Raw genomic sequence first — 27,208 nt, forward strand, 5'->3', positions numbered from 1 at the left:
TTTCAGATCTTGTTAGATCATCACACAACAACGACCGTGAGAGAGAGAGAGGGAGAGAGAGGCAGTGAGATAACGAGATAGAGAGTGAGAGAGGGAGAGAGAGCGAGACAGAGATAGTGCGATAGAGAGTGAGAGAGGAAGCGACAGAGAGAAAAGAAGAGAGAGCGAGAGAGAGATAGAGGGCATCGCACCTGCAATTTGGCATCTCAAGTGGCTGTGAATCCTTCTCTTCCCCTTCGTTTCCCCTTCTCTTCCCCTCCTCTTCGCAAGACTTTCTCAAAACCCAGGGTTGCTTTCACGGGTTTTGCTTGATACTTCAACAATTATTTTGTTCTTGTTCTGTTAAGAACGTTCTTTGATGGATAGATTCCTCCGGTTCGTTCTTTAAGAACAAAAAAACGAACCGTCAAGCCAAACACAAATTCACGTTTTTTTGTTCTTAAAGAATGGAAAAACAGTTCTGAACCCTGTTCAGACATTCACCAAACGTAGCCTGAACCAAGAATCACAATTTACTCAATCTCAACGTAAGCTGTATTCAACCTTCTTCCCTTATTTATAACAATTGGTGGTTATAAACTAATATGATGCAGATCTGAAGACTTATGTCTGAAAGAAGAACAGGTCCAAGCAGTCCAAGTAGTTGTTAGAGTTGTTAGTAGTTAGTAGATTTCTATACTTAGTTTTATTTTGATGTAATAAATTGAACTGGTCCAAAGCTGGTTGAACCAGTGGTTCAATTTAAATGAAATAAGTAGTTTTTTAGTTTAATTGTTTTAGTAGGTCATGTGACTTTTTAAGTTGTCATGTGACAACTTAATTGTCCCCCCTCCTCTCCACAGTTTTGTGAGAGGAGGTGTTGATGTGATTAGAATCGGCCAGGGGTTTCTACTCCTTGGCTGTATAGGAAAAAGGCCTTTTCGCCCTTATAAATAAATAAAATTGTGGCGCTCCTCTTTACCTCACAATCTGAAAATTTCAACTCTTAAGCTGTTGCTGCAACTTGTCTTCTTCAAGGTGAATTGTCTTGTGTTTGATCAAGGCTGATGGAATCGGTGTTTGATCGGATTGACACCTTGCGGTGGGAAGCCCGGGCGGTTCGTGGTTACTTTTATCTTCTTCATTCACTGTTCTACAATCAAGTTCTGGTTTCAAGGATTCTCTACATCAGCAAATCTGATTTCTAGTCTGTTCATCATTAAACAAGAAAGTCTGAATTCCCCCAAACCCTAGGTCACCCTTCTTCTTAATTTCCCAAATCCTCAATTCATCCTAGACCATTACAGCGATGAGATTTTTCTCAAATCTTGACCGAGTGCTCCTCAGCCCTTATAGAGGACTCGATCCGGCTTTGGTTCAATTATGACCAGCCAAAGTCCTTCAACCATCCCCCCTTTCCATAACCTAACCCCAATTTCATCCCATTCCCTTCTCAACCTTGCTGCCGATTCTGTCCAGCAGTATCAGGTTTTTTTGTTTTTTATTGGTGTAACCTTCACTGGAACACTCCTACATATCATCTAACCCATAAAAGAAGAACTCGTCTTGAGTACACGTTTCGACCCTCCAAATTTCCGAGTTGGGGTAATTTTTTTTTCCAACTCGATGGCTGGTTTCGATTGGTTTTAGACCTATTTGGGGGCTAAAACTTCATACTCAGCCTATTTTAGGCCATTTAAACACAATGGCACTATCAGATTTTGCAAAAACAAAGTCCAAATAGGAGTTTCACTTTGGACCCTAGGTTGGTAGGCGACGACATACTAAAATACCTACTCTACACATAATTTAGTAATAGAAAGTGTTAGAAGTGTAAGTTGGAGGGTAAAAAGGGAAAGACCCCTCTTGGGATTAGCGTCAGATTTTTCTGGCGCCAATACCGAGAGGGTTTCCCCCTCCTCTCTTTTTGTTCCTTTTCTGCCCCTTTATTGCTGATATGTATTGGGTCTGGTCTGTCAATATAGAGAAACCATCTTTTCCTTCTCTTATTCTCTTCTTCTTCTTCTTCTTTCTCTTTTCTTGTTTACAAAAAGCAATCAAAGCATTCAATTAATATAAAACAACTTAAATAAGCATTAGAAATGATAAAGTGTACAATACATCAATCTGTTTAACATATACATCTATGATCTATCATCCCATAAAATGTGACTAAATCACTCATTCAGAACGATTTGGTCCACATATTCTTCCCATGTCATCATGCTGCTGTAGTATTGCACATAGTTGGCCACATAACACATATTAGTGTTCTCATCAACATATGCCAAATCCCCTATCTTAGGGGGTATAGAGGAGCCGGTTGCCATGAGGCGTGAGATCCACTACTACTCATAGTACTATATCTCGCGATATATCGGTATCTCGGGCCTACCGAGATATCCGAAATATTCGAGATATCGCAAAATATGTCCGAGATATTGCATTTTTTCTGCAATATTTCGGGGGTCCATCTCGGGGGGTATTTGGCCATATCTAGGCCTGAAACTTCATGGACAGCCTTATTTAAGCTTAATAAACACATTTAAACCATAAAATTGTAAAAATGTGAATTCAAATTGGTGTTTTGGGCTTGCACCCTTGATTGACATACGGTCGCCGACCCTAATGTATAAATAGTTAAATACACATGGATTAATGAAATCATAACTTAAGTTACAAATTACAAGTGCTAAATCGCTAATAGTAGTTATCGTGCCTCCTGGATCAATCCCACTCATGCCTCGCCGAGTCGACGTCCATTGCTCTCTGTTTGAAGGACATATGTGGACCACGATATAGAATCGGAGAAGAAACGAGTGTAGTCATCCACAAGTGTTGAGTAAATGGAATCATCAACATCTGTAGGTAACCTATCCTAGGATATAAACTAGGGTTACCAATCGATCCATCAGTGAAGAAGATGATCCACTATGATATGATGTTGGCGCCGGCGCAAGAGGCGATGGCATTGGCCGCATGTATGGTCTGGTGAGGTTGGTAGCTAGGTCCGCTAGGGTATGCAAAGATGTTATCTACAAAAGATGATCCAAGATGTCCCCTGGGATCGGGATCGTAATCATAGTCCCCTACCCCACTAAATCGCCCATATGATGATGATCCATATCCATATCCACCGTAAGGTTGTGATGCACCATAATCCGATGCCAATGGAGTGGCATGTGCGTCAAAAGATGGGGCACGCCAATGTCCGATCGGTCCTCCCTCCCTATCACCCATACTCAAACCACCAATGAGCTAGATAGGTTATCAATGTCCATGTGATCAGGTTGCAATCGTGTTTGTCGACCCTACGCTTCTGTTGTATGTACGTAGGGGGCCTCTCGAGGGTGGGGGTGCGGGGGCACGTGCTCCGTGGTCCGTATCTTGTGTGGCATGATCAAACTGTGTCTCTCCAGTGAATCGGAGTGGCTCTACAGTGCCGTATCCTGGGCCTCCTGGCCTACCACATAACGCTCTCGCATCTTTGTCAAATTCTTCACCAAAGATCACCACCACCAACATCACCACCACCAAAGATTACCACCACCAAAGATCACCATCACCACCACCAAGATCACCATCATCACCATCATCATCATCATCATCATTTGAGGACTTAGACCAGTCTTCATCATCGCAACATTGCCACCAATGGAATGGTATGGGTGAGGCTTCCTCGCATGTATCCGACCCTCGCGCTATATACTCGCCCACATCGCACCAATCTCGAGTTATCATGGGGTCGGGCCTACCTCCCTCCTCATCCAACACTGGCTCACCTCTATCCCTTACCCAATCCACAATAGGGTCCTCATCGTCTGAGTCAACTTGAAAGATGTCAGCTAGATCAATGGTGCCCCTCTGTCCCACATGTCCCATGCGTATGTGTTGCAGTTTCAGCCTCAAGTTGTAGTGCACATACACCATGTCAGATAAACGTTGAGACCCCAATCTGTTGCGCCTCTTGGAGTGGATGAGTGCAAAGGTACTCCAGTTCCTCTCACAACCAGATGCAGAACATGTTTGGGCAAGGACTTTAATTGCTATTCTTCTTAAGTTTTCAGCCGATTCCCCATACAACACCCACCATTCAGCTGCATTACAAGTTTACAACAAAAAAGACATGTGTCAAATGCTGTTTCAACTTTCAACTTTCAAATTTCAATACATATGTAATTTAAAACTTAAAAGAATTACCAAGCATCACCGCGTGCTCGCCTTGTATCGCAGCCTCGGTTCCAAAACTTCCCAATGCATCCCTAAATACCTTGATCTACACCCATGTGGAAAATTAGTAAGTACTTCTTCACTACTTATTTGAAAGCATGAATAAGTTGAGTTTCCAAATGAACTCACTTCATTGTTGCAAATTGCTTGTAGTGCACCATCTGGCTCCAACTTCTTCACTACTTGTTTCACAGCATCAATAAGTTGAGTTTCCAACCCAAGCCTATTGTTATATTGATACTTAGGGTTCAAGTAGTATGCTGAAATATGACATATAGAATAGAGGTATTGTCAAATGCATAGGTAATTAGTAAATAATAATACTATGAATTAGTAAACATAAAACAAATTTACTCACCAACCTTATGCGTGGATGCATAAGTTGATTCTCCCAATGAGCATTTATGATATCTAAGAAGTGTTTGCTACTGCGAGGAGCCACACTATAGACACTATCTTTCATCAAGTCTATTGCAGCATATAGGACTGGCATGGTTGGGCCCTTCAGAGCGGAGTCAGCAACGTGTAGAAATTTAACTACTGGCTCTAAAACTTTCACCACTGTGCTTAGTTTGGTCCAGAAGTCCTCAGATGACATCGTTGTTTGTGCTTCCCTCCCATTTGCAGTCTTGGAACCCTTCCATTCAAACCACTCCTCAGAAGCAAACATGCTTCTCAACCCGGCCTTCTTTGTCTCAATGCTTTTGAGAGCAATGTAGTTGGTGGCAAATCTTGTGATGCCAGGCCTAACCAAGTCACCCCCACATTTTTCCCTCAATAGATTGAGTGCATAGGAGTGGTTGTATACAAAGTTGGTGACTTGTCTTGCACTTTCAACCACAGTCTTCACCAACTTTAACTTTCCCATATCTTTTAGCATTAAGTCAATGCAATGGGCTGCACAAGGAGTCCAGAAGAGCCGGTACTTACTATTGTTCATCATCTTCTCACCGGCCAGCTTGAAGTTACTTCCATTGTCCGTTACAATTTGGACAACATTCTCAATACCCACATCTTTTTCCACTACTTCCTTTAACAATCTGTAAATATATTTTGCATCCTTTATCTCTTTGGATGCATCCACAGATTTGAGGAACACTGTCCTCCCATCACAATAAACCATGAAATTGATGATGGACTTTCTTGTAGGCCCAGTCCATCCATCTACCATTATAGTCACCCCATATGTCTCCCACATATTCCTCATCTCACTAATGTACTCATCAATCTCACTCTTTTGTTGAGGTAGATAAACATTCATTACCTCATATGGGGTGGGGCCCTTGAATCCTGGGCCAGCCTCGCAATGGTATCTATCATGGTATCATAATGGGGGCCTTGTGCGATGTTCTTTGGGATGGTATGGTATAGCATCCACTTAGCTATTGATTCTTTAACCAATCCCTTCATCCCCTTCCATGCTCCTTTGATTCTGGGTTGACTGCTTCCTTTCTTCTTATGCAATTTAGGATCGAGATGTTGATGGTGGTACTGCATCTTGGTAGAGGTGTTGGGGTTGCCCTCACACTTTGTGATCTTTTAAAAGGATTCAAAGTTCTAGGACCTCCGAATCGACTCCTCCACTACCCCTACTCTTTCTCTGCGATCATCTTGAAAACTTACTCTGCTCCTTGAAACAGTCCGCCTAAAATCCCTAGCCTCTTCTGCTGTTTGTATGTCATCAGGTACTGCAATGTCATCATCATCATCATCATCATCAGCATCATCATCATCATTGTATCGTCTTCCTCCTCCCATCGAACTCCTCACTGTATCCTCAAGTTGTTCTCTTATCCTTTGCTTGTCCCTTCCTCTTCTTTCTTCCCCTCAAACTATCACCAATCTCCGGCTACTTCAGAGGGACCATATGACAACCTACAACATCTTTAGATCCTCCAGTCAGATGTTGTTTAAGTCTACTGGACCCACCTCCCATAAATTGCATGTGACAATAGTTACATATAGATTTTCTCTTATCCCCATCAATGGGAGTACCATGTAACCATGCAATGTCACCCCTATGCTGGCTGGCTGGTCTCTCTTGTTCCCTCTGTTCTCTTTGTTCCCTCCGCCCCTTTTGTTGACTACTTTCCCCCACCTTTTGCTTGCCCTTTGCACGTTGTCTATCACGATCCGCCATAATGATACTTGTTTACTGCAATGTAAGTAACACAAATAATTAAAAAACTTAATGTAGATGCACTTCAATTGACACTTTTAGATTACTAATACACTTGTATAGTTATTTAATATTTTTCCCCTAACCCTTATATTTTTCACATAATTGAAACCAATTTTTTATATATAATGTTAATATAAGTATTGACCTAACACAACAAAACCAAAAATTAGTAAACATAATATACATGTAATGCATCTCAAAACATATAGAAATAACTTTCATATTTTTTCATTATTTTTTAAACTTAAAACTTAAAACTCATATTTTTCCTTTTTTATTTCTGTTTTTTTTATTTTTTATATATTTTTCTTAATTTTCGAAAATTAAAAGAATTATTTAAGAGCAGAAAAATAAATCCGACATTGTGAAGCCGTAGATCGGCCATTGGTGTCTAACATATATTTAATTCATTACCATCTAAGTCATATTACCCCTAATTATTTCCTATTTTAGTTGTAGGAAAATGAATTTTTAAAACCAGAAAAAAAATAAAAAAAATACATATGGGAAAAAAATTTCGACACCGTGAGGCTGTAGATCGGCCTCCGGTGTCTAACATATATTAATATCATCAACATCCAACAACATTTGTACAAAATTTTTAAAAAAAAAATAGTTTTAGAGAAATAGAATTTACCTTAAATAATGAAAATAGGCTTGGATGATGAGCTTAGATGACCCTCCGACGTCTTCCCGGCGACAAGGAGCTTCAACAATGCTTGGATGAGGCTTGGAAGGGAGGAAGAAGAGAGAAAATTTGAATTTCAGCAGCTCTCGGTCGAAATATTGACCAAGAGCTGCGAAATATGGAATTATAAGGCTCTTAATGTGACACTATTTGTCACTTTTACAATATCTCGCGATATATCGTGAGATCCACGATATATCGTCGATATATCACGATATATCGATGAGATATTGTATTTTTATGTTTCGGAAGTGTTTCGTATCTCGGACATATCGAGATTCACGAAATATGGCGATATATCGCCGATATTTCGCGAGATTTTATACCATGCTACTACTGTCATACTAAGGCATGTATTGGTTATGTAAAATATATTAAATTGACATGAATCTACCAAGGTTTGTACAATTTTTTTTTGAAAATACTAGATTTGGGGAAATATTGTTTACCTTTCAAAAATTCTTCAAATTTTAGTTGGAAGAATCACAAATATGATGCAAATCTTTAAATTTTGTAGCTGAATGTAGTCTCCAAAAGGTTGTATTTGAAATCCAGGTGCAAAGTGAGGCAGCAGCAGCTCACAAGGGAAAAAGGGGTTGAAATTTGGAACTAGACATAGAATTGAGAACTCGCGAGTTTTGTTGAGTTCTGGAAAGTCTTTAAAGGCAAAAAGGGTCGAAAACTGGGGCGGGTCTAGATCTCGACTCGACCGAGATATTGTAATTTTTTAACTTGACATACATCTCGTCTTGACCTCTTCAAAAACCGAGAATCTTGTCAAGATCTCGCGCGATCTCTCGAGTTCTTCTTCCATGATCTAACCTCAGCCTAACCTCAAAACCTTAACCTTATTAAACCCTAACCCCAAATTTAGCGTTTTCCATTAAATTAGCCCTAACCGAGTCACCCTTTGAAGAACAGCTTCTGGTTTTGGTTTCTAGTTGGATTACATTCAATCTAGAATTACATTATAATAACTTTGTGGAAACAATAAAAATCATAATAGCAATAGGTAACTAACTCCTAAACTGACTCTAGTTACATAACTGAATAAACTCCTAAAATCTAGGACTAACCTATTAGCTATTATCAGCGTAACTGAATTAACATAAAAAGGGAAACTGATCCTAATTAACTAAAGCAGTATAGCTGGTCGATAGCCTTCAATTGGGTCTTCAATCTTGTTATCATCCGGCTGGCTTATGGGGCCCAGATATCTGATAAGAATCTTCTCTTTAGTCTTCGCCGTAAGGAAGGAAGTAATCCTGAATTATCTCCTTCATGCGAGTGGGCTTGGGCTCAACAAAATCTGCTAGAAGTCCTGTAACGCATGGTCTCATTCCAGCAAGAAATCTCTACACATATCTCCAGCTGGACCCCACGAAATCTGCTGAAATACTTCCCTTAATCTGCTGCCTGATAGACTGTTGATCGATGGATATTTGGGCAGAAAACTGGATAGAATTTTGGGGCTAAAAAAATACCCATCTCGTGTGGACCCAAAATACTGGTCCAATGGGGGGGGGGGTTTGAACCTGGACAGGTTATTGTTGATTGATCTACATCACTAAGAAAACTAGTCTAAATAATTAGACAAAGGCTGAACTGAAAAAGGAAATTAAATAAATAAAAAATAGCTTGAATCCCAGCCAGCTTGTCCTCCCATTATTTGGCTTTGAGTGAGCTAAAAGCACCCAACCTGCATGGGTTGGCCCAGTCAAGGTTGATTGGCCCTATGACCCATGGGTCTGGTCCAATTAATGTGGATCGTGAGCATGATTCTTGCGGCTATATTTGAGGCCCAAGGATCTGTCTACATCAGCTCCTCCCCCCTCTTAAAATCATTCAACTCTGACAAATGAAGGAATGATATATAGCGCTTGTAGAGATCTGGGTTAAGATGCTTGAAATCGTCGGCATGGATCCACGTACAATCAAGCTCAGATCGTCCCCTCCATTTGACAAGGAAAGAGTAGTAGCCTTTGCCACCCCGCATCGTAGTAAGCTTGTTATCAAAGATATCTTCTATTTCTTCGTCGACTGGGGCTGCAGTAGCGTGCTCAGTGTTACCCTCGTCCGAATGATGACCCACATATAGAGTAGGGTCAGCTACGTTAAAAATGTTGCTAATCTTCATGTTTGGTGGCAACTCTACCATGAAAGCATTAGGGCCTATGCGTTTCAGCACTTTAAACGGACTAATTTGTGATTGGTACCTGGAGGGAATCTCTCCGAAGCTATGGGAACCATTAATGCGGATTCGGGGTTCGAAAACCCGGCTCGGATCGCTTACGGGTCCAAGTGTTAGGTAAATCAAAACATAAGCAAAAGTGGCAAAACAGTAAATATGTGAAGTTTTATAAGAGCATTGGCAGAATGGCAAATAACTGAAAGTTAGAATGGCATGGAAGTATCGTAATTAAATGGAACCCAAGTGAATAGAATGCAACGTATTAGTGAAAGGGGTAAAATAGGAATTAAAGTAAATTAAGGAAAAGTTAAAATAGTGAAGAAAAGGAAGGGGCAATACTGGAAATTAAGGAGTAAAAGAAAAAAGAAAAGGAATCGTGGCTGAGGGTTTTTTGGGGGGGGGGGTGGTTGTCTTCAACCTCTAGAACCAACCAGAGGTGGAAAAACCAAACACGATGTGGGGAGGAAATCTCCCCAATACAGGTTGGATCGAGTTGGGGTTGGGGATTTAAAGAGAGTATTGTAACTACTTATTCAATGGAGATTAGAACAACTGAATCGATATATCAAAGAACCAGGAAAGATTCAAAGTTTGCAACTGAATTTTACGGTAGGGGTGAAGCAGTCTTAAATTCTTGGTTAGTCTGTTTCTTTAATCAATCTCGGAAGAAAGCCAAACCGATGAAGCTCTACCAGGTTTGCAAAGGTTGGTACTGATTACTCCATTAGAACAGCACACTAACATGAAACCAGGTGAACAGAATGTGTTATATGTAAAGTGAGTTGAAATAAAAAGGTAGCAGTAGAAAAGAGAAGATAATAGAAGAAGACAACGAAGGAGGAGAAGATAATATAAGAACACATGAGCAGTCAAACCACAAGGGGTTTCAACCAAACAAATTAATTCATTCTTCAAAATCTAAAAGTAAATGACAATTACAACAGTATATAAAGGTAATAATTAAAGATTCCTAATTAAATTCTAAAACTGAAATTAACCTTAACTCTAATGGGACTCATAGCTGAAATAAAATCCTAAATAGACTCTACCACTAAATAGCTGATTAAAACTAAAACAGAAAATTACATGATAAACTCAACTAATAAAAACCCTACTAAAGAAATAAATTAAATATCTTTCTTTAACCCAAAGACCCAATTGAACCCGGTTCGTCTTCATATGGAACCCCAACGGGTTTAGCCCGGTCCAAGGAATTGCTCCTGCATCAACCATAACCAAATCTCTCACTTGAAACTTGACAAAGTAACGATGTTGGTCAGCGGCTGCCTTGTATCCATCATTACTAATGGCAATGCGGTGACGAACATCAATGTGAACCACTGTGATGTGTCTCAGAAACTCATCTGCCTCAATGCTTACCCGTATGTGAGGGGGTAATGGTACCAAGTAATGTAGTCTGAGATAGGTAAGAGACCTACTAGGAGCCAGTTCAACCAGGATCTGTAGAACTTCTGGTTCGATGGAGGCAGAATTGAGGTTTTAGGTCAAAATTAGGGTTAAAGTTAGGTTTAGGTTAGGGTTTTCTTATATGGTAATGATAGGGGGGATAGAGTTGGTCACTTAAGTGACCGTCTCTCTCCCATGTGCTCGGGTTTGGTCGGCTTCTCTTTGTGGGTGGTCTGGGCCGGGCCTGCGACCCATATCGATTAACATCTCCTAGTCGCCCACACAGGGCACATTAGTTAACTATGTACTCAAGTTTCTCTCATTCCGTGTTACCCTCCATACGGAAAATGGGGCGTGCAACCTAACGAGATAATATAGTACTATATCAAGCTTTCATCTAATCAACATAATACATCACTCGCAAACAATCTCGAAATACCCCAAGCAATCTAATTACACCAGATCTAGCACTCTCGATCCCTCATGATGAGCAGTGCTAACTCTTCGTATGTAATATACTCATGACTATGTCGATCACAAATACGACAAGTCGCCCAGGCAATGAGTCACAAAACAAAGGTGTAATGTCAGATGGTTTTCGCTGAACCCCTCATGTCAATCCAATTATCTCCAATTGCTTTCTCAATTGTTTCCCGCTAGACCTCATCATCCAGGATCCTAAGGAGGACGTCAAAATAGCCCAGGTAATGAGTCATAAAACAAAGCAATTGTAAACAGCAATGCTTATGAAGTTATTAATGTAAAGCAATTTGACTTGGGTAGTAAAGTATAAACTATAAATTAAAAACTCACAACCTTAAGTAGTGGATGCATAAGTTGCTTCCCCCATCGATTTTAGACTATCTGGATGTAGCTCCTACCACCATGTGGTATTGCCACTGCCAATTGGTGGTCCATCATCTTCACTACTGCATACAAGTATGGTAGGATAGGTTTTTTCTAAGAGTCAACCATCCTCAACATCTTCACCACTTGGTCAGGTAATGTGAAGGCCATCTTCAGGTTGTACCAAAATAGTTCACAAGATATGTTCGATTGGGCAGCTCTACCCCCTAGAGCACTCGTCTCCCTCCAACCAAACCTCTTCTTTGAGGCAAACATAGATCTGAGTCCTAGCTTCTTTACTCAAATCTCTTTAGGGCAATGTAGTTGGTGGCGAATCTAGTGATGCCTGCCCCCAATCAAATCCCCACCACACTTGGCCCTTAGTAGCTATAGGGCATATCCATGGTTGTACACAAATGTGGTCAATTTTCTTGCCCTCTTGACCACACTTCAGACCAATTTCTTCTTCCCCATGTCCTTCAACATAAGGTCAATACAATGGGCTGCACTAGAGGTCCAAAAAAGGCAGCATCTACTATTTTTCATCAATTTCTCCTCCACCTTCTTGAAGTTACTACCGTAGTCCGTCACCAGCTGGACAATGTTCTCTATCCTCACCTCCTTCAACAAGTTGTAAGTATATTTTGCATCTTTCTTTCCTTGGATCCATCAACTGACTTGAGGCACACAGTCCTCCCATCACAATAGACTATTAAGTTGATGATGGGCTGTTTAGTAAGTCCAGTCCAATCGTCACACATCTTAGTGACTCCATAATCTGGCCATAGACCCTTGAGGGTCTCAATGTACTCCTCTAACTCCTTCTGTTGAGGCAGATACACATTCATCAACTCATAAGTAGTGGACCCCTGCAATCCCTCCCTAGCCTTACCCACAATGTCTAATATATTTCGATAGTAAGGTTCCTCAATGGTATGTGCTGGGATGCTATGGTAAAAGAACCATTTTGACCCGCCATGCCTCACCATACCCTTTAATTGACCCCACACCTACTTCAGCTTTTGCTGTCTACTCTTCGGTCTGTAAATTGTAAGATCTTGCTCAAGTATATCATCATCATCCCTATTCCCTGGGGATGGGGGGGGGTATGGCTTCCCTCACACTCTGTGACCTCCTGAATGGCAACTCCGGCTGCTTCTGTTTCTTCTTACCCTTGTTGATAGTTGCAACCTGTCACCACCCTTATAATTTTAGTTACATGATTAAACCTAGGTGTGTTGAACCGTCGGTTCGGCTCGGTTTCAGTCTCGGAATGAGTGAGATCAAAACCAAATTGTTAAGAAACTTCGGTTTTTAGTCGGTTTCGGTTTTGCTCCGGTGCGATTTCGGTTTATTTCGGTGTTTCAATATCGGGTTAACACCGGGTTAGATCGGTTTGGTTTTCGGGTTTGAACCACAATGAAATCTTACATTCATAACTTCTAGTGAGTAAAGATTCAATAAAAACACTTTAGTTCATCTTCTTCAAGTCAAACAAGTAAACAACTATAAATAGGAAAATTGATTTGTTGTAATTCAGAACAAAGAGAAATAAATTGTAAGGGGAAATAACCAATATTGAAATCAATGGATAAATGAAGTTTGTAGCGAAATCATTGTTACAAATCATATCATTATTTATCATTAATTGTAAAGGGAAGATAACTAATATTGAATCAATGAATAACTAGTCACTAAGAAAACTAATATTGAAATCACAAAATGAACCCTACTATCAAATCATTCATTTACTATCTAACTACTATAGTGAACAAGGAAATCAATGGAAGCATTGTTACAAATCAAGTTCCCTATTCATAACCTTAATTCTCAACGATTTTTTTATCGGTTTGATATTGGTCGGTTTGGTGCGGTCCGGTTTTCAGCCAGTCCCGTCATACCCAGCCCAAAACCAATCCAATAAGGATCGGTTCGGTTCGATCTGTGTTTTTTCGGTCGGTCTTATAGTCTATAGAGTAAGGGTGTCGAAACCAAACCGAACCGAGCCGTTCACTTCGAAGCCGTGAAACCGTTTAATAAATGGTTCAGTTTTGGTTTGAAAATTGAGATTGTTTAGTTAAACGGTTTAAACTGAACCAAACCATTTAAATCGATGTTAAACCGATTAATATACTGTTGGACCCAAATGGCCACTGAGAGAGGGGGGGATGAATCAGTGGTGACTAAAAACGATCTAAACTCAATCAGTGGTGACAAAACGATCTAAACTCACTCGTTGGAGTCTTTATCATTCAAGCACATTCATAAACATACCTTATCCATACCACCACCTGGAGCACAAACACATACACATATATACGGCTATCACCAGCCAAACATCATGTATGCATCCACCACAAACCATTCTGCAATAGATACATCCACAATACAAATGCATGCACAACCCACAAAAGCACACACACCATAAAACATGTCTTATGTGGTTCGGTAGTGTGTCTACATCCGTGGTGCAAATGGTAGTTTGGGCTACAACTCAAATCCTATCTAAGTATATGCACAATACAATGTTCTGCAGCTACAACTGCAGGGAGCGACGACCCCCAATTTACACAACTACATCTATGAAGGTGCTACAACATTTGTTTACAATGCTGCACTTTTGGTAGCTACAACTACTAGGGAGCTACAACCCCCATGTCCAGCACCAACTGAACACCCCATTACTATCATAGTACTAAATCTCGCCGAAAGGATATTTTGACTCTACCGAGACTAAATGCTACTTCGAAATAAAAAAAATACAAATTTTCGGTAAAAAAAATGCACCATTTCGTTGAAATTTCGGTTATTTTGTTTCAATATTTTGCTCATTTCAGCATTTTGCAACCCAAAATGGCCAAGCAAAACTCATAGAAAAAATACAATGTTTCGGCGAAACTTCGTTATCTCGGAAATTTTAGTACTATGATTACAATAAATGACGGGCTTATGATATTTGCCCCAATTACAAGCTCAATACAAAGTACAAACCCCTCCCAATGAACTACAAGTAGTATTGATGTAGGACAAAACAGGACGATAAAGAGGCCAAAACACTGTTCACGTGAACAGTGCCACAGCCCCTTGCTTTGTCTTGGCGGAATATTATTAGATCCTGTGGGGCCCAAGACCAGATCTTGTGAAGACGTTTTAGAAGGGTCAATTTTGTTTGTGTATGGGGAATTAGAAGTTTAGTTTAGTTTCTAATTTTAGATTTTGAAAGTAGGCTTAAGTTTCTATTTTAGTTAGACTTAGTTCCTATTCTATTTTTCTCTTCTTTATTAGTCCTCTGCTCCCAATCGAGTGTGCTTGCTGCTGTCTCTTGTGTCTGCAACTATTGCTGCTGGAGAGTCCTTGAAGACCTGAATCGATTCCTCCAACTCCAACCATTGCTGCTACTATTGTTGATTAAACTAAGAAATTCCATCTCCTGCGGATTCCAGTTTCTGTTCCAGATTGGCTTCAAGTTTCAAGGCCCCACAACTCCATCATTATTCATCAGTGTCTGCAGAGTTTTGGAGCATAGAACCCCCACACCAAGTCCTACACCCTGGTTTGGTGACCAGATTCCCTCTGGTTTGCAAGTTACTCTCCAAAGTCCAACCTTCTATTTTGGGAACACCCCTGCGACTCCCTATTCTGATTTTTAGCAGCAGATCACCTCCATAGGACCTCCACTTGATTTAAGTCTGGATTCAAACTGCTGGCTGATTTGGTTTTATTTCTCTAAGTTACTAATTCTGATTTTATTGCTATTTTGATGTTCTGCTGCAACCTATCATCAATCCTATTGTAGAGTGGTTCTTACTTGAACCCCTTCTACATTAAGTATTCACCTAGGCATTTAATCAAACATTTACCCTACGGTGAAATACATACAATGGGATTTGTCAAAAGGGGTTACCTATGCCAATGGGTAACCTCTAGAGATGCCGTAGATTGAATGTCTTCAATTGATGTCGATATCCCCTTGAGCAGCTCACATAAATCGATGCCTCTTCGCCGTCGAAGTGTTAACCAAATCGTCACTTGGGTTACTTGAAGCTCCTCACAAGAACCAAACATACCTAGGTTCTCTTCTTCTTCTCTTCTCTTCTCTTCTCAACCCAACCACGCTCTTCAACTCATTGGCTTCATCTCAACATGTGGAGACCTTCAATGAATGTTCTTGAGCAAACTACAACTTCATTGAGTATCTTCACAAACCCATGAATCTCATTGAGCACCTTTAGTGAGCACAATTTTTCACTTCAAAGCTTGGAAGCTTCAAAGGAATTCTATTGGGAATTATTGGGTTCAAGCTCTTGAGAGCTTTCTCTAACTCCTCTTCTTCTCTAAGGCTTTTCCTCTTTTAGTTTTTGAAGATTTTTTGAAAATGAGTCTAAAACTCACTTAAGAAGTCCAGCAAAAGACTCAAACCCGTGCTTGGTCCAACCACCTAGTTTGGACCGGAAACCAGTCTAGTAAACTGTTTTCTCAGTCCAGAAGGCATAACTTCTTATTTATATCTCTGATTGGGATGATTCTTTTTGCATCTGATAGTAGACTCAAATTGCTACAACCTTCATAGAAATATCCTTCCTCTAATTCTGCCTGGAACGTGTTCAAAAATCAATCCAAAGTCAGATCAATCAAACCCATGTCGACCACATGAAATAGAAGTTCAACAACTTAAAATGGACGCTTGACGACGTTGTTCTGACTCCATCCGAGGTCGGCAATACTCCGAACCATGTTGGCAAAACTCCATTTGGCATCAAACAAATCCTATTTCGTGCCGGCATTTGTCAGACCTAAGAACATGTATGCTCTATCAGACCCAAGAACATGTATATTCTGTCATATCTTCCTCGTATGAACTCCGATTGACCCGATTCTTTTCCATATGAAAGCTAACTCAAAGGCCTACAACTTTCATGTTTTTACCATCAACCCATAATCAATGCATGGATCTCAAAATGGAGCTTGAATACGACTGCTGTACAAACTCTGCTTCATTCAGCTTAGGTGCCATGCCTGAAGTTTATGCCATAACTCTCCACTCCGATATCGGATTGATGTGATTCAAATTTTCTTAGAAAGCTAACTTAGAGATCTTCATTTTTCATGTTTTGAGATCCTCCAAATTCCAACTAAATGACAGCTCAAAAAATCTGTGAAGCTTCTGCTACAACATAAATATGCAGTCTTCAGCATATAACAACATTCTTCATCTTTGGCAACACCTTCTCTCCTTCAACAACAATACCTCGTCCTTATCATGCAAAAAACATGTCTTAACTTCTGACTCATGACGACGCCAACTGTACGAGTCCTATTTCCAACTGCCAGCTATGTCAACTAAGCCATTCATCTCACTGATATTCATGACTGTACATGATGCCTTCACTGTACCCTGTACCAGCTCAACCATGTTTATTGACCAACTCACCGGCTATGCCTACTGAGGCATGTCTCTGACACTGCTACTCACTGATACTGTTTGTTGCCATACTATCTATCTATTCAAAACTCTCCTCAAGGTGCTGCTCATGCAAACTGCAACTGCAAGCCACTGCACTCCACCTTCAACCTTTGCCACTAACCCATACATCTATCAGTTGCTTAAACACCTCAACCCAGATGTTTGCTCTGCTCTGATCTGGCCATCACAAGACCTTCTGCCATGCCACACCAACTGTCCAGTTGTCTGCCACTGCCTGCTATCCACTCATGTCAATCATGGTTCGAAAACTCGTCTCGTTTTGGTGTTTCGGGCTGACCAAAATATCCGAAATTTTGGATATTTCGGTTGAAATTTTGCATTTATTCTTATGTTTCGGTAGGTCATTTGGTTTTAGGCCAAGTTAAGGCCTGAAACTTCATTAAAACCCTATTTTAGGCTATATAAACACATTTAAATGTTCAAATTGCAGAAATAGTCACCCAAAGTGGTGTTTTGGATTTGCACCATTGATTGGCAATGTATGGTCGAACCCTAATGTATAACTTAGTTAATTACACATACACATTGTTTAAGACTTTAAGTACCAGAGGACATAATAAATTAATGATTAATAAGCAATTTAAACAAGTAAATTGACTTGGAAGTTGGAAACATAAAACGAATGACTCATAAGTCATAACTTAAGTCATAATATTAAATACATTAAGTCAATAACAAGTTAACAACTTAAGAAGATGATATCAAAATGAAAATATCCCCAATAGTCCAATACAAGTCAAGTAGTCATCAAGTGACTCAAATATTTGCAAATTTGCTAATAATAACTACTCCGCCGTCCAGGATCAACCCCACTCATAGTAAGATGGAGCCGACGTGTATTGTTCTCCGACTGTAGGAAAAATGAATGCCACATCATAGTCTGGGAGAAGAAACGATTGTAGTCATCCACAGTGGCCATGTAAACTGCATCATCAACATGCTGAAGGTAACCTATTCTAGGATATGGGTCACCAAACTGTGAAGAAGTACTACCCACTGATCCACTATGATATGACGCCTCTGGGAGCATGTATTGGTACGGGCTGTACGGCTGGTGGGTTGGGTAGGAAAAGATGTCATCCACAAAAGACGATCCACTACGTCCCTGTGAGTAGGAGTCATACTCAAAACTGGGAATGGATGAAGAAGATATAGGCTCCCGCCCCCAAGTCAACTGCCCTTCGCCATATGGATGTGAATGAGATGAACTATACTCTAATTGTGCTGGAGATGGACTGCTCTCTATATGAAAAGATGGGGCATAGAAATGCCCACTCGATCTGCTGTCCCTATCGCCAATACTCAACCCACCAACAGAGCCAGATAAGATATCAATGTCCGTAAGATCAGCCTGCCTACTAGTACCACGAGGACGGGACTGGCCACGACGCTTTTTCAAGTAGGTCGAGGTGGACGGTGTGGGGGCACGTGCACCATGGTTTGTATCTTGTGTGGCATGATTAAACTATGTTTCTCTGGTGAATCGGAGTCCCTCTTGCTGCTCTTCTACCACATACGGGAGTCGAGTTCCCTCATATGCTTGACCACCATCGCCACCATCATTACCATCTCTACCATCACCACTGCCATCAACACCATCATCATCTCTACGAGTATGAGTCTGAGTTTGAGTCCGAGTCCCACCACTGCCACTAGAGGATACGGAACAATCTTCTTCCTCATCAACATTGCCACCAGTAGGCTGGAACGGTATGGGTGACGCGTCCCGTGCCTGTACCTCACTCTCTGCAGCCATGAACCACATTAGCTTCTATATGTTCGGCTATCATGGGTTAGGCCTTCCTCCAGGCTGATCTAACACTGGCTCACTTCTATCCTTCACCCAATCCACAATAGGATCTTCATCATCTGACTCCACCTGGAAAATGTTGGCGAGATCGATATTTTCCTTGATACCCTCTTGTCCCATGCGTATGTGTTGCATCTTCAACCTCAAATTGTAATGCACATACACCAAGTTAGATAGACGCTCAAAACCCAATCTATTTCTCCTCTTGGAGTGGATGAGAGAAAATGTACTCCAATTCCGTTCATAGCCAGATGCGGAACATTTCTGGGAGGGAACCTTGATTGCTATTTTTCTTAAATTGTGTGCCGAATCCCCATACAACACCCACCATTCAGCTGCAGTACAACAAAAGAGACATGTTATATTCATTTCAAAAGTTTCACTACATACATAATTTGAAGAATAAAATATTGAATTGAGTAATGACTAATGAGTACCGGCATCACTGCGTGTTCGGCCTTGCTCTGCAGCAGCATCGGTTCCAAAACTTCCCAATACATCCCTAAAAGACTTCAACTATAATCATTTGGAAAATATTTAAAATTAGTAATGACTCATTACTATTTAGTATTGAAGTGAGTAATTTCAAATGAATTATAACTTATAAGGCACACCTCATTGTTGCATATATCTTGTAATTTACTATTCGGCTCCAACTTGGCAACTACTTGCTTTACTGCTTCAATAAGACTACTGTTCAACCCAAGCCTATGATTGTATTGGTATTTGGGGTTCAAATAATATGCTGAAATTGACGTTACATATTGTCAATGCCTGAATAGTTAGTAATATATCTTTCAAATTAACTTAAAAAGATGTATTTGCATAAAAACAAACTACATTCACCAGCCTTATGCAGTGGATGCATAAGTTGATTTTCCCAGCGCTCATTGATAATTTTGAGAAATTGTTTGCTACCTCGTGGATTCGCATTGTAAACACCTTCATTCATCAAGTCTATGGAAGCATATAGATGTGGCTTATTGGTTGGTCCCTTGAGAGCAGAATCAACTATATGCAAAACCTTGACCACTGGGTCCAAAAGTTGTACCACTTTATGCAACTTTGACCAAAAGTCATCTAATGAAATGGTAGCTTGTGCTTTCCTACCACCATGGGTATTGGACCCATTCCAGTTGAACCAGTCTTCAGAAGCAAACATAGATCTAAGTCTGGACTTCTTGGTCTCTATACTCTTGAGTGCAATGTAGTTGGTGGCGAATCTAGTTATGCTTGGCCTCACTAAGTCACCACCAAACTTCTCCCTCAAGAGGTTTAATGCAAACCCATGGTTGTAGACAAAGTTGGTCATTTGCCTTGCCTTTTCCACAATATGTTGTACCAATTTGATCTTTCTCATATCCTTCAACATGAGGTCTATAGGACTCTATAAAATGGGCAGCACATGGAGTCCAAAATAATCGGTACTTACTGTTTTGCATCAACTTCTCACCGACACTCTTGTAGTTGCTTCCGTTGTCCGTTACAATTTAGACAACGTTCCCCACTCCTACATCATCTACCATTTCCTTCAACAGTTTGTAGATATACTTTGCATCCTTTTTCTCCTTGGATGCATCAATAGACTTCAGAAAGACTGTCCTCCCCTTACAATACACCATAAAGTTGATGATGGACTTTCTTGTAGGAACAGTCCAACCATCACACATTATGGTTACCCTATAGCTCTCCCACATCCCCCTCATTTCATTGATATAGTCTTAAAGCTCTCTCTTCTGTTGGGGCAAATACACATTCATGATCTCATGTGGGGTGGGCCCCGTATACCCTGGGCCAGCCTCAGCAATGGAATCTATCATAGTCTGATAAAAGGAGCCTTATGCTGTGTTTGCTGGGATGGTATAACATCCACTTAGCTATAGATTCCTTCACCATCCCCTTAAGATTTTTCCATGCTCCCTTGATTTTGGGTTGCTTTTTGCCTTTCTTTCTATAAACACCAGGTGTTTGGTGAAGTGCTGGGTCATCTCGTGGTGGTACTGCTGGAGGCGGAGCTGCCCTCATACTCTGTGATCTCCTAAAGGGATTAGGCAACCCAGGCTGCCTACTACCTGCTCCTCCACTACCACTAGCACCAGCTCTAGAGGTACCAGCTCCTCCACTACCACTTACTCTCTGTCTCTCCTGATCCTCATGATAAGTGGCTGTACTCATCATCTGTGCTCGTCTCCAATCCTTAGCCTCTCGCTCAGTCTCTATATCATTAGGAACATAGACAGGATCATCACTGTCATCATCATCATCATCATCACCAGATCAACATCATCATAATAGCCTCCCGCTGTACATCTCACTGCATCCTCAAGTTCTACCCTTGCCTTTTCCCTCTGAGCCTTCCTCTTACTCCTTCCCTTCATGTACTCAATGATAGCCCTAGATACCTCAACAGGGACCATACGACATGAGACCACTTCAGGAGAATTCCCAGCTAGATGTTGTTTGAGTCTAGTGGCACCAACTCCCAAAAACTTCTGGTGATATTTTTCTCATATTTAAAAACAATTTTTTAAAATATTTTTCAAATAAATATTGGCCTAGCACCACCAAACCGAAATCATATGCAAATGGCAGCAATAAAACAACATGTAGAATTTACTTATAGCTATTTAGTATTTTTCCCCTAACCCTCATATTTTTCTCATATATAAAAATAATTTTTTAAAATATTTTTCAAATAATTATTGGCCTAGCACAACAAAATTGAAATGATATGCAAATGGGCAGCAATTAAAAATTATGTGCAATTTACTATTATATTTTTCATTAATTTTCAAACAAAAACCTCATATTTTTTCCTTTTTTTTTGAATTTTTTAAGTATTTTTTATAATTTTCGAAAATTAAAATAATTAATTATTGGCAGAAAAATATTTTCGACACCGTGAGGCTGTAGATCGGCCAATGGTGTCTAACATATATTTAATTGATCACCATACAATATACATAACCCCTATTATTTTTAGATTTTTGTTGTAAGAAAATCAAAATTTTGAAGCAGAAAAATAAAAAAATAATATATATACCCAAAAAAAATTCGACACCGTGAAGTTGTAGATCGGCCTCCGGTGTCTAACATATATTAATTTCATCACAAACAAACATGTATTGATCATGCATTTCCCCCAAAAAAAAAAACAAATTTTGAGATTATGGTTTTACCTAGAATAGTGGAAAGGCTTCACAAATGTGCTAAGAACTTTGAATCTTGTGTTCTCCAAGTGGTTCAGGTGTAGATGCAGCAAAGATTCGAATGAGAAGTGAAAGAATGAAGAAGAAATGAGCAAAAACCACAAAATGAAGAGCTTGTGTAGTCTCGGTCGAAAGACTAACGAGTTATAGTCTTTTATGTAAAGTGGTTTTGAGAAGAATCTCGATATCTCGCGAGATTTAGACTTCATCTCGAGATATCGTGATATGGTCGAAATCTCGATCGAGATTTTGACTTTTTTTTATTCGAAGTCCTGTTTCGTTTCGTCCATCTCAAGTTTTTCGAAATTTCCAAAATCTCGACCGAGATTTCGCGAGATTTAGTACTATGATGTCAATGTCATTCCCCTTCTAGCTGCTCACTGTAGCCTCCAACTAATAACTGCCAACTGTTACCTTCCATAGACTTCCAGCTGTGCTAACTCTGCTTGTCTCCAGACTGACCATCTATATGCCTGCATCTCAGCTCAACTGAGTGAGTGTGTTGACCATCAAAAATACCAACACAAACCCACTGCTCAACTGATCTTTTTGGCTGACTGTGTTGACAACAATGATAACACCAACAGCTAAAAAACCTAATAAAACCTTTTTAAAGCCATTTAAAACCGAAACCGTTAACAAGGTTTAAAATCTCGTCTCGTCTTGCCATTTTGGGCTGGTCGAGATTTCCAAAATATACCGAAATTTTGCCGAAATATGGTATTTTTTCTGCCATATTTCGGCACTCCATCTCGGTGGGTTTTTGGCCATATTAAGGCCTGATACTTCATGTACACCCTTATTTAAGCTAAATAAACACATTTAAACCTTCATATTAACAAAAAAAAAAAAAAAAGAACTCAAAGTGGTGTTTTGGATTTGCACCCTTGATTGACAGTATACGGTCGGACCCTGATGTATAAATGGTTAAATACACACTGTTTAACGAAATCTACCGAAATTTCATGAAATTTCGACAAAATATACCGAAATTTGAACATTTTTTCATTTCGGAAGCCCATCTTGTCTCGGCAGTGTCGAAATTACCGAAATTTCAGCCATATATCGCGAAATTTTGAACCATGACCGTTAACTGAACGGTTTGGTTTCGGTTTTACCTAAAAAAATCTTGCACCGAACCAAGCCGAGCCGAGCTGTTTACACAGAAATTGAACCGTTTAACACCCTTAGTATAGAGGATATTCTCAAGCAATGATCTGAATAAGATGTTGATTTTCTTCTTTTCAGCTAGAATTAGAAATTAGATATACCATATAGATTTGTTCTAGAATGCCAATCAGAAAGTATATATCTTCATTTGTTGCTCATATCATTCAGTTAATTATTTATAAACTTAAGCTTTTATAAAGTTGTAAATATTGTACATTTTTCTCACAAAATTGTATAAATGTAAGTGGTTAATTCAAGGGATTTGATAGTGTTCAATGGTAGTTAAACCAATAAGCCTTCAGCCATCTCCTCTTCCTCAAGTATACCATTTTTTACATCTGTTTTTGGTTCATGCAGTGGTCATTCTGTTGTGAAATGGAGATGCTTTATCCTTCTAATTTTGCTACTCATATATGTGTCCCTTAAATTTTGCTTATTTCTAATTGCAGTTCCATCAGCCTTACCAAAATCCTGAGAACAGTCATAAGTCAGAGAATCCTAAAATACAGAAGGGGTTAGATGCTATCACATCTTCTCTTAATTACCTTGGTGGTACAATTGGAAAGTCTTTTGAGGTAAAGTTAAAATATTAAAAAATTTAAGTTTGCTATTCATATGTAATTCAAATCATGGTCAGAGTCTCATTCTAGAATAGAGTTGGAGAGAGAGAGATCATGTGAATTTTTGTTTCTTTCTCTCTGTGTAGATGTACAGCAAGGTCTAGCTTTCGATAAAATTTTTAGTGAAATTGTGCAGGAGGGTCTGACACTGGTTGAGAATCGGACTGCAGACATCATCCAAGAGACTCGTAGGCTGCATATCAGGAAAAAGGGGAGCAGTTCCGATTCACAGAACCAAGCCAATGATGTATGCGCCCCACAGCAGCAAGTACAGATGCAAACAGACCATGAGACTCAACTCAAGGCATCTCGCGACGTAAGGTGGCAAATGTGTATCACTGGATCATATAGTAAAAGCATTTGTGCATATTGATTTGGTTCTTCCATTCAGAATCTGTTAAGTTTTGGTGGCAGTCACATAACGGTCACATGAATGGATTTTGTAGTGCAACTGGAATAATTTTGATTTAACCAATAACCATTCTTCCTTTCCAACCTCATCATTTATTTGGTGTTCCCTAGTTATTATTACCCCTTGACAGTTTTGTTTTTTTGGTAAGAATTACCCCTTGACAGTTGAAGGGCTTAACAGACAGAAATAATTGAAATATTTTTCCGACTGGCACATCCCAGTAACTTCATCGGTTACTCAACTGAGTATTTTCTAACTCAGATTTATGGGCCTACATTTTGTTATTGAAGTTTTAAAATATTTCTCTGGGGTGCTACTCTTTTTCAGTTGTCCATTTTGAGATGGTTTTACCTGGTAAAGAATTCTGTGCATATGAATGCAAATTACTGTTCCTGTCATTTTACCCAACAGGAAGGTGTTCACATACATTTCCCATTTATTCTTTGAGTTATTTTCATAATCTTGGCTTTTCAGATGTGTTTTTTCTTCTGGTAAAATGCATGATTGGCCTTTCTTTCGAGACAGGTTGCAATGGCAATGGCTGCCAAAGCCAAGCTGCTCCTACGAGAGCTGAAAACAGTCAAAGCAGATCTGGCTTTTGCAAAGGAGCGATGTGCTCAGCTAGAAGAGGAGAATAGAATTCTCAGGGAGAGTCATGAGAAGGGAGATAGTCCAGAGGATGATGATCTGGTAAGCATTTACCCCCCATCCCCCCCTCCCAAAAAAAAGAAAAAAACCAATTTAGAGAAAAACGTCACTCTCATGGTTCTGATTTTTATGATGCATATTTCTATGTATTTGCCTCTGTGTGCGATTTGTTATTTATAAAACTTGTCTGCATTTCTGATCTTCAAATGAGTTCATGTTCGCCATTGGCATGGACCTCATGTGATTCATTTAAGCAACTCTTTTAAAATATACCAATCTAACTTTACCATTGATCAGGGTATTTCAGTTGGATTTAGGTTAGGAATACAAGTAAGAAAAGAAGAAGTTGAAGGAGGAAGAGAGGAAGAAGAAGACAAGAGAATAGAGGAAGAGAGGTTTCGTCGGTGATGTGTTGCGTGTGAGAGTATCCTCCACACAGTTATATTACTTCATTGATAATAATAAAGATATTACGTCCACCTCCCTAGGGAGGTAAAAGGTAAAAAGGTAAAAAAATAAGAAAATACATTATAAGGCAACTGGACAAAAGACTAGTTCCTAAAGTACCCTTAGAACGTAACATCTAATAACCTCTAACGCTCCCCTCAAGCTGGAGAATGAATGTCATGCATTCTTAGCTTGCATAAGAGAGTACCAAACTGAAGAGAGGTAAGCCCTTTGGTGAAGATGTTCGCCAGTTGATCACCAATCTTCATGAAAGGGGTGGGTACAAATGCAGCAGATTCTATCTTCTCCTTGATATAGTGTCGATCCACCTCAATGTGCTTTGTTCTGTCATGTTGAACTGGATTGTGAGCAATGCTTATAGCTGCATTGTTATTATAGTAGAGCCTCATAGGACCTTCAGTGGCAAACCCCAATTTTTGAACCAATCGTTTCAACCATATGAGTTCACACACTTCATGAGACATAGCTCTAAACTCTGCCTCTGCACTCGACCTGGCTATAACAGGCTGTTTTTTGCTTCTCCATGTGACTAAGTTACCTCCCACAAATGTACAATAACCGGAGGTAGCTCTCCTGTCTGTGATGGATCCAACCTAGTCAACATCAGTGAAACCTTCCACTCTCAAGTGATTGTGCCTTGCATAAAGCAGTCCTTTCCCCGGAGAAGACTTAAAAAATCTAAGAATGTGATACACAGTATCCAAGTAGCCACTCTTGGGGGCATGCATAAATTGGCTCACTACTCCCACTACATAAGAAATGTCTAGGCGTGTCATAGAAAGATAAATAAGCTTCTCCACTGGCCTTTGGTACTTTCCCGCATCAACAAGAGAGGGACCACAATCTTCTCCTAGTTTGCGATTCTGCTCAATAGGAGAATTTGTTGGTTTGCACCCCAACATCCCTATCTCTGTCAACAAATGAAGAACAAATTTCCTTTGACATATATTGATTCCTCTCTTGGACCTTGAAACTTCAATTCCTGAGAAATACTTCAAGGGACCTAGATCTTTGATTTCAAACTGTTGAGCCAAGTAGATCTTCAACTTATTTATCTCAATTTTGTCATCCCTAGTGACCACAATATCATCAACATAGACAATAAGAGTTGTGATGGTACCATTGTCCCGCTTGGTAAAGAGAGTGTGATCAGCTTGGCTCTTGGAATATCCATTCTTCAGAATAGCCTACCAGTATCGCTCAAACCATGCCTTAGGTGACTGTTTGTGATCATATAGCGTCTTCTATCATCAACATAGACAATCAGAGTTGTGATGGTACCATTTGCCTGCTTGGTAAAGATAGTATGGTCAGCTTGACTCTGTGAATATCCATTCTTCAGAATAGCCTGCCAGAATCGCTCAAACCATGCCTTTGGTAACTGTTTGAGACCATAGTGCCTTCTTGAGAAGACACACTTTCCCTTCAGCTGAAGGTATTTTGAAACTTGGTGGAATTTGCATGTACACTTCCTCTTCCAAGTCACCATGAATGAAGGCATTCTTCACATCTAACTGATATAATGGCCAATCTTTATTGGCTGCCAATGATAATAAAACTCTTATATGCTTAGCCACAGGAGTAAATGTTTCCTGATAGTCAATTCCATAGGCTTACCTGTATCCTTTGGCCACCAACCTTGCCTTGTACCTTTCAACTGTACCATCAGATTGATACTTAACTGTGTAGACCCATCTGCATCCAATTGGGACTCGTCCCCTAGGAAGATCCACCAATTGCCAAGTACCATTTTTCTCAAGTGCCATCATCTCCTCAGACATCGTTTGTTTCCACTTCGGGTCAGACATAGCCTCGATAACATTCTTGGGAATAGAAACAGAAGAGAGAGCAACATTAAAGGCA

At 39.9% G+C, this 27,208-nt stretch overlaps 1 protein-coding gene across 2 annotated transcripts in view; it reads left to right on the forward strand.

Annotated features, from left to right (window-relative positions):
• The window catches only part of LOC122652819, a 56,058-nt gene that overhangs the window by 19,953 nt on the left and 8,897 nt on the right, over positions 1-27,208 (forward strand). The window contains exons 3-5 of one of the 2 annotated variants that reach the window (XM_043846684.1): positions 23,641-23,772; positions 23,954-24,133; positions 24,755-24,919. In XM_043846684.1, coding sequence (XP_043702619.1) covers positions 23,641-23,772; positions 23,954-24,133; positions 24,755-24,919 — 477 coding nt within the window. The remainder of the gene's footprint in view (positions 1-23,640; positions 23,773-23,953; positions 24,134-24,754; positions 24,920-27,208) is intronic. The other variant, XM_043846685.1, reaches the window with a different exon arrangement.

This window comes from Telopea speciosissima, chromosome 2, assembly GCF_018873765.1.
Source record: "Telopea speciosissima isolate NSW1024214 ecotype Mountain lineage chromosome 2, Tspe_v1, whole genome shotgun sequence".
Classification (NCBI taxonomy): Eukaryota; Viridiplantae; Streptophyta; class Magnoliopsida; order Proteales; family Proteaceae; genus Telopea; species Telopea speciosissima.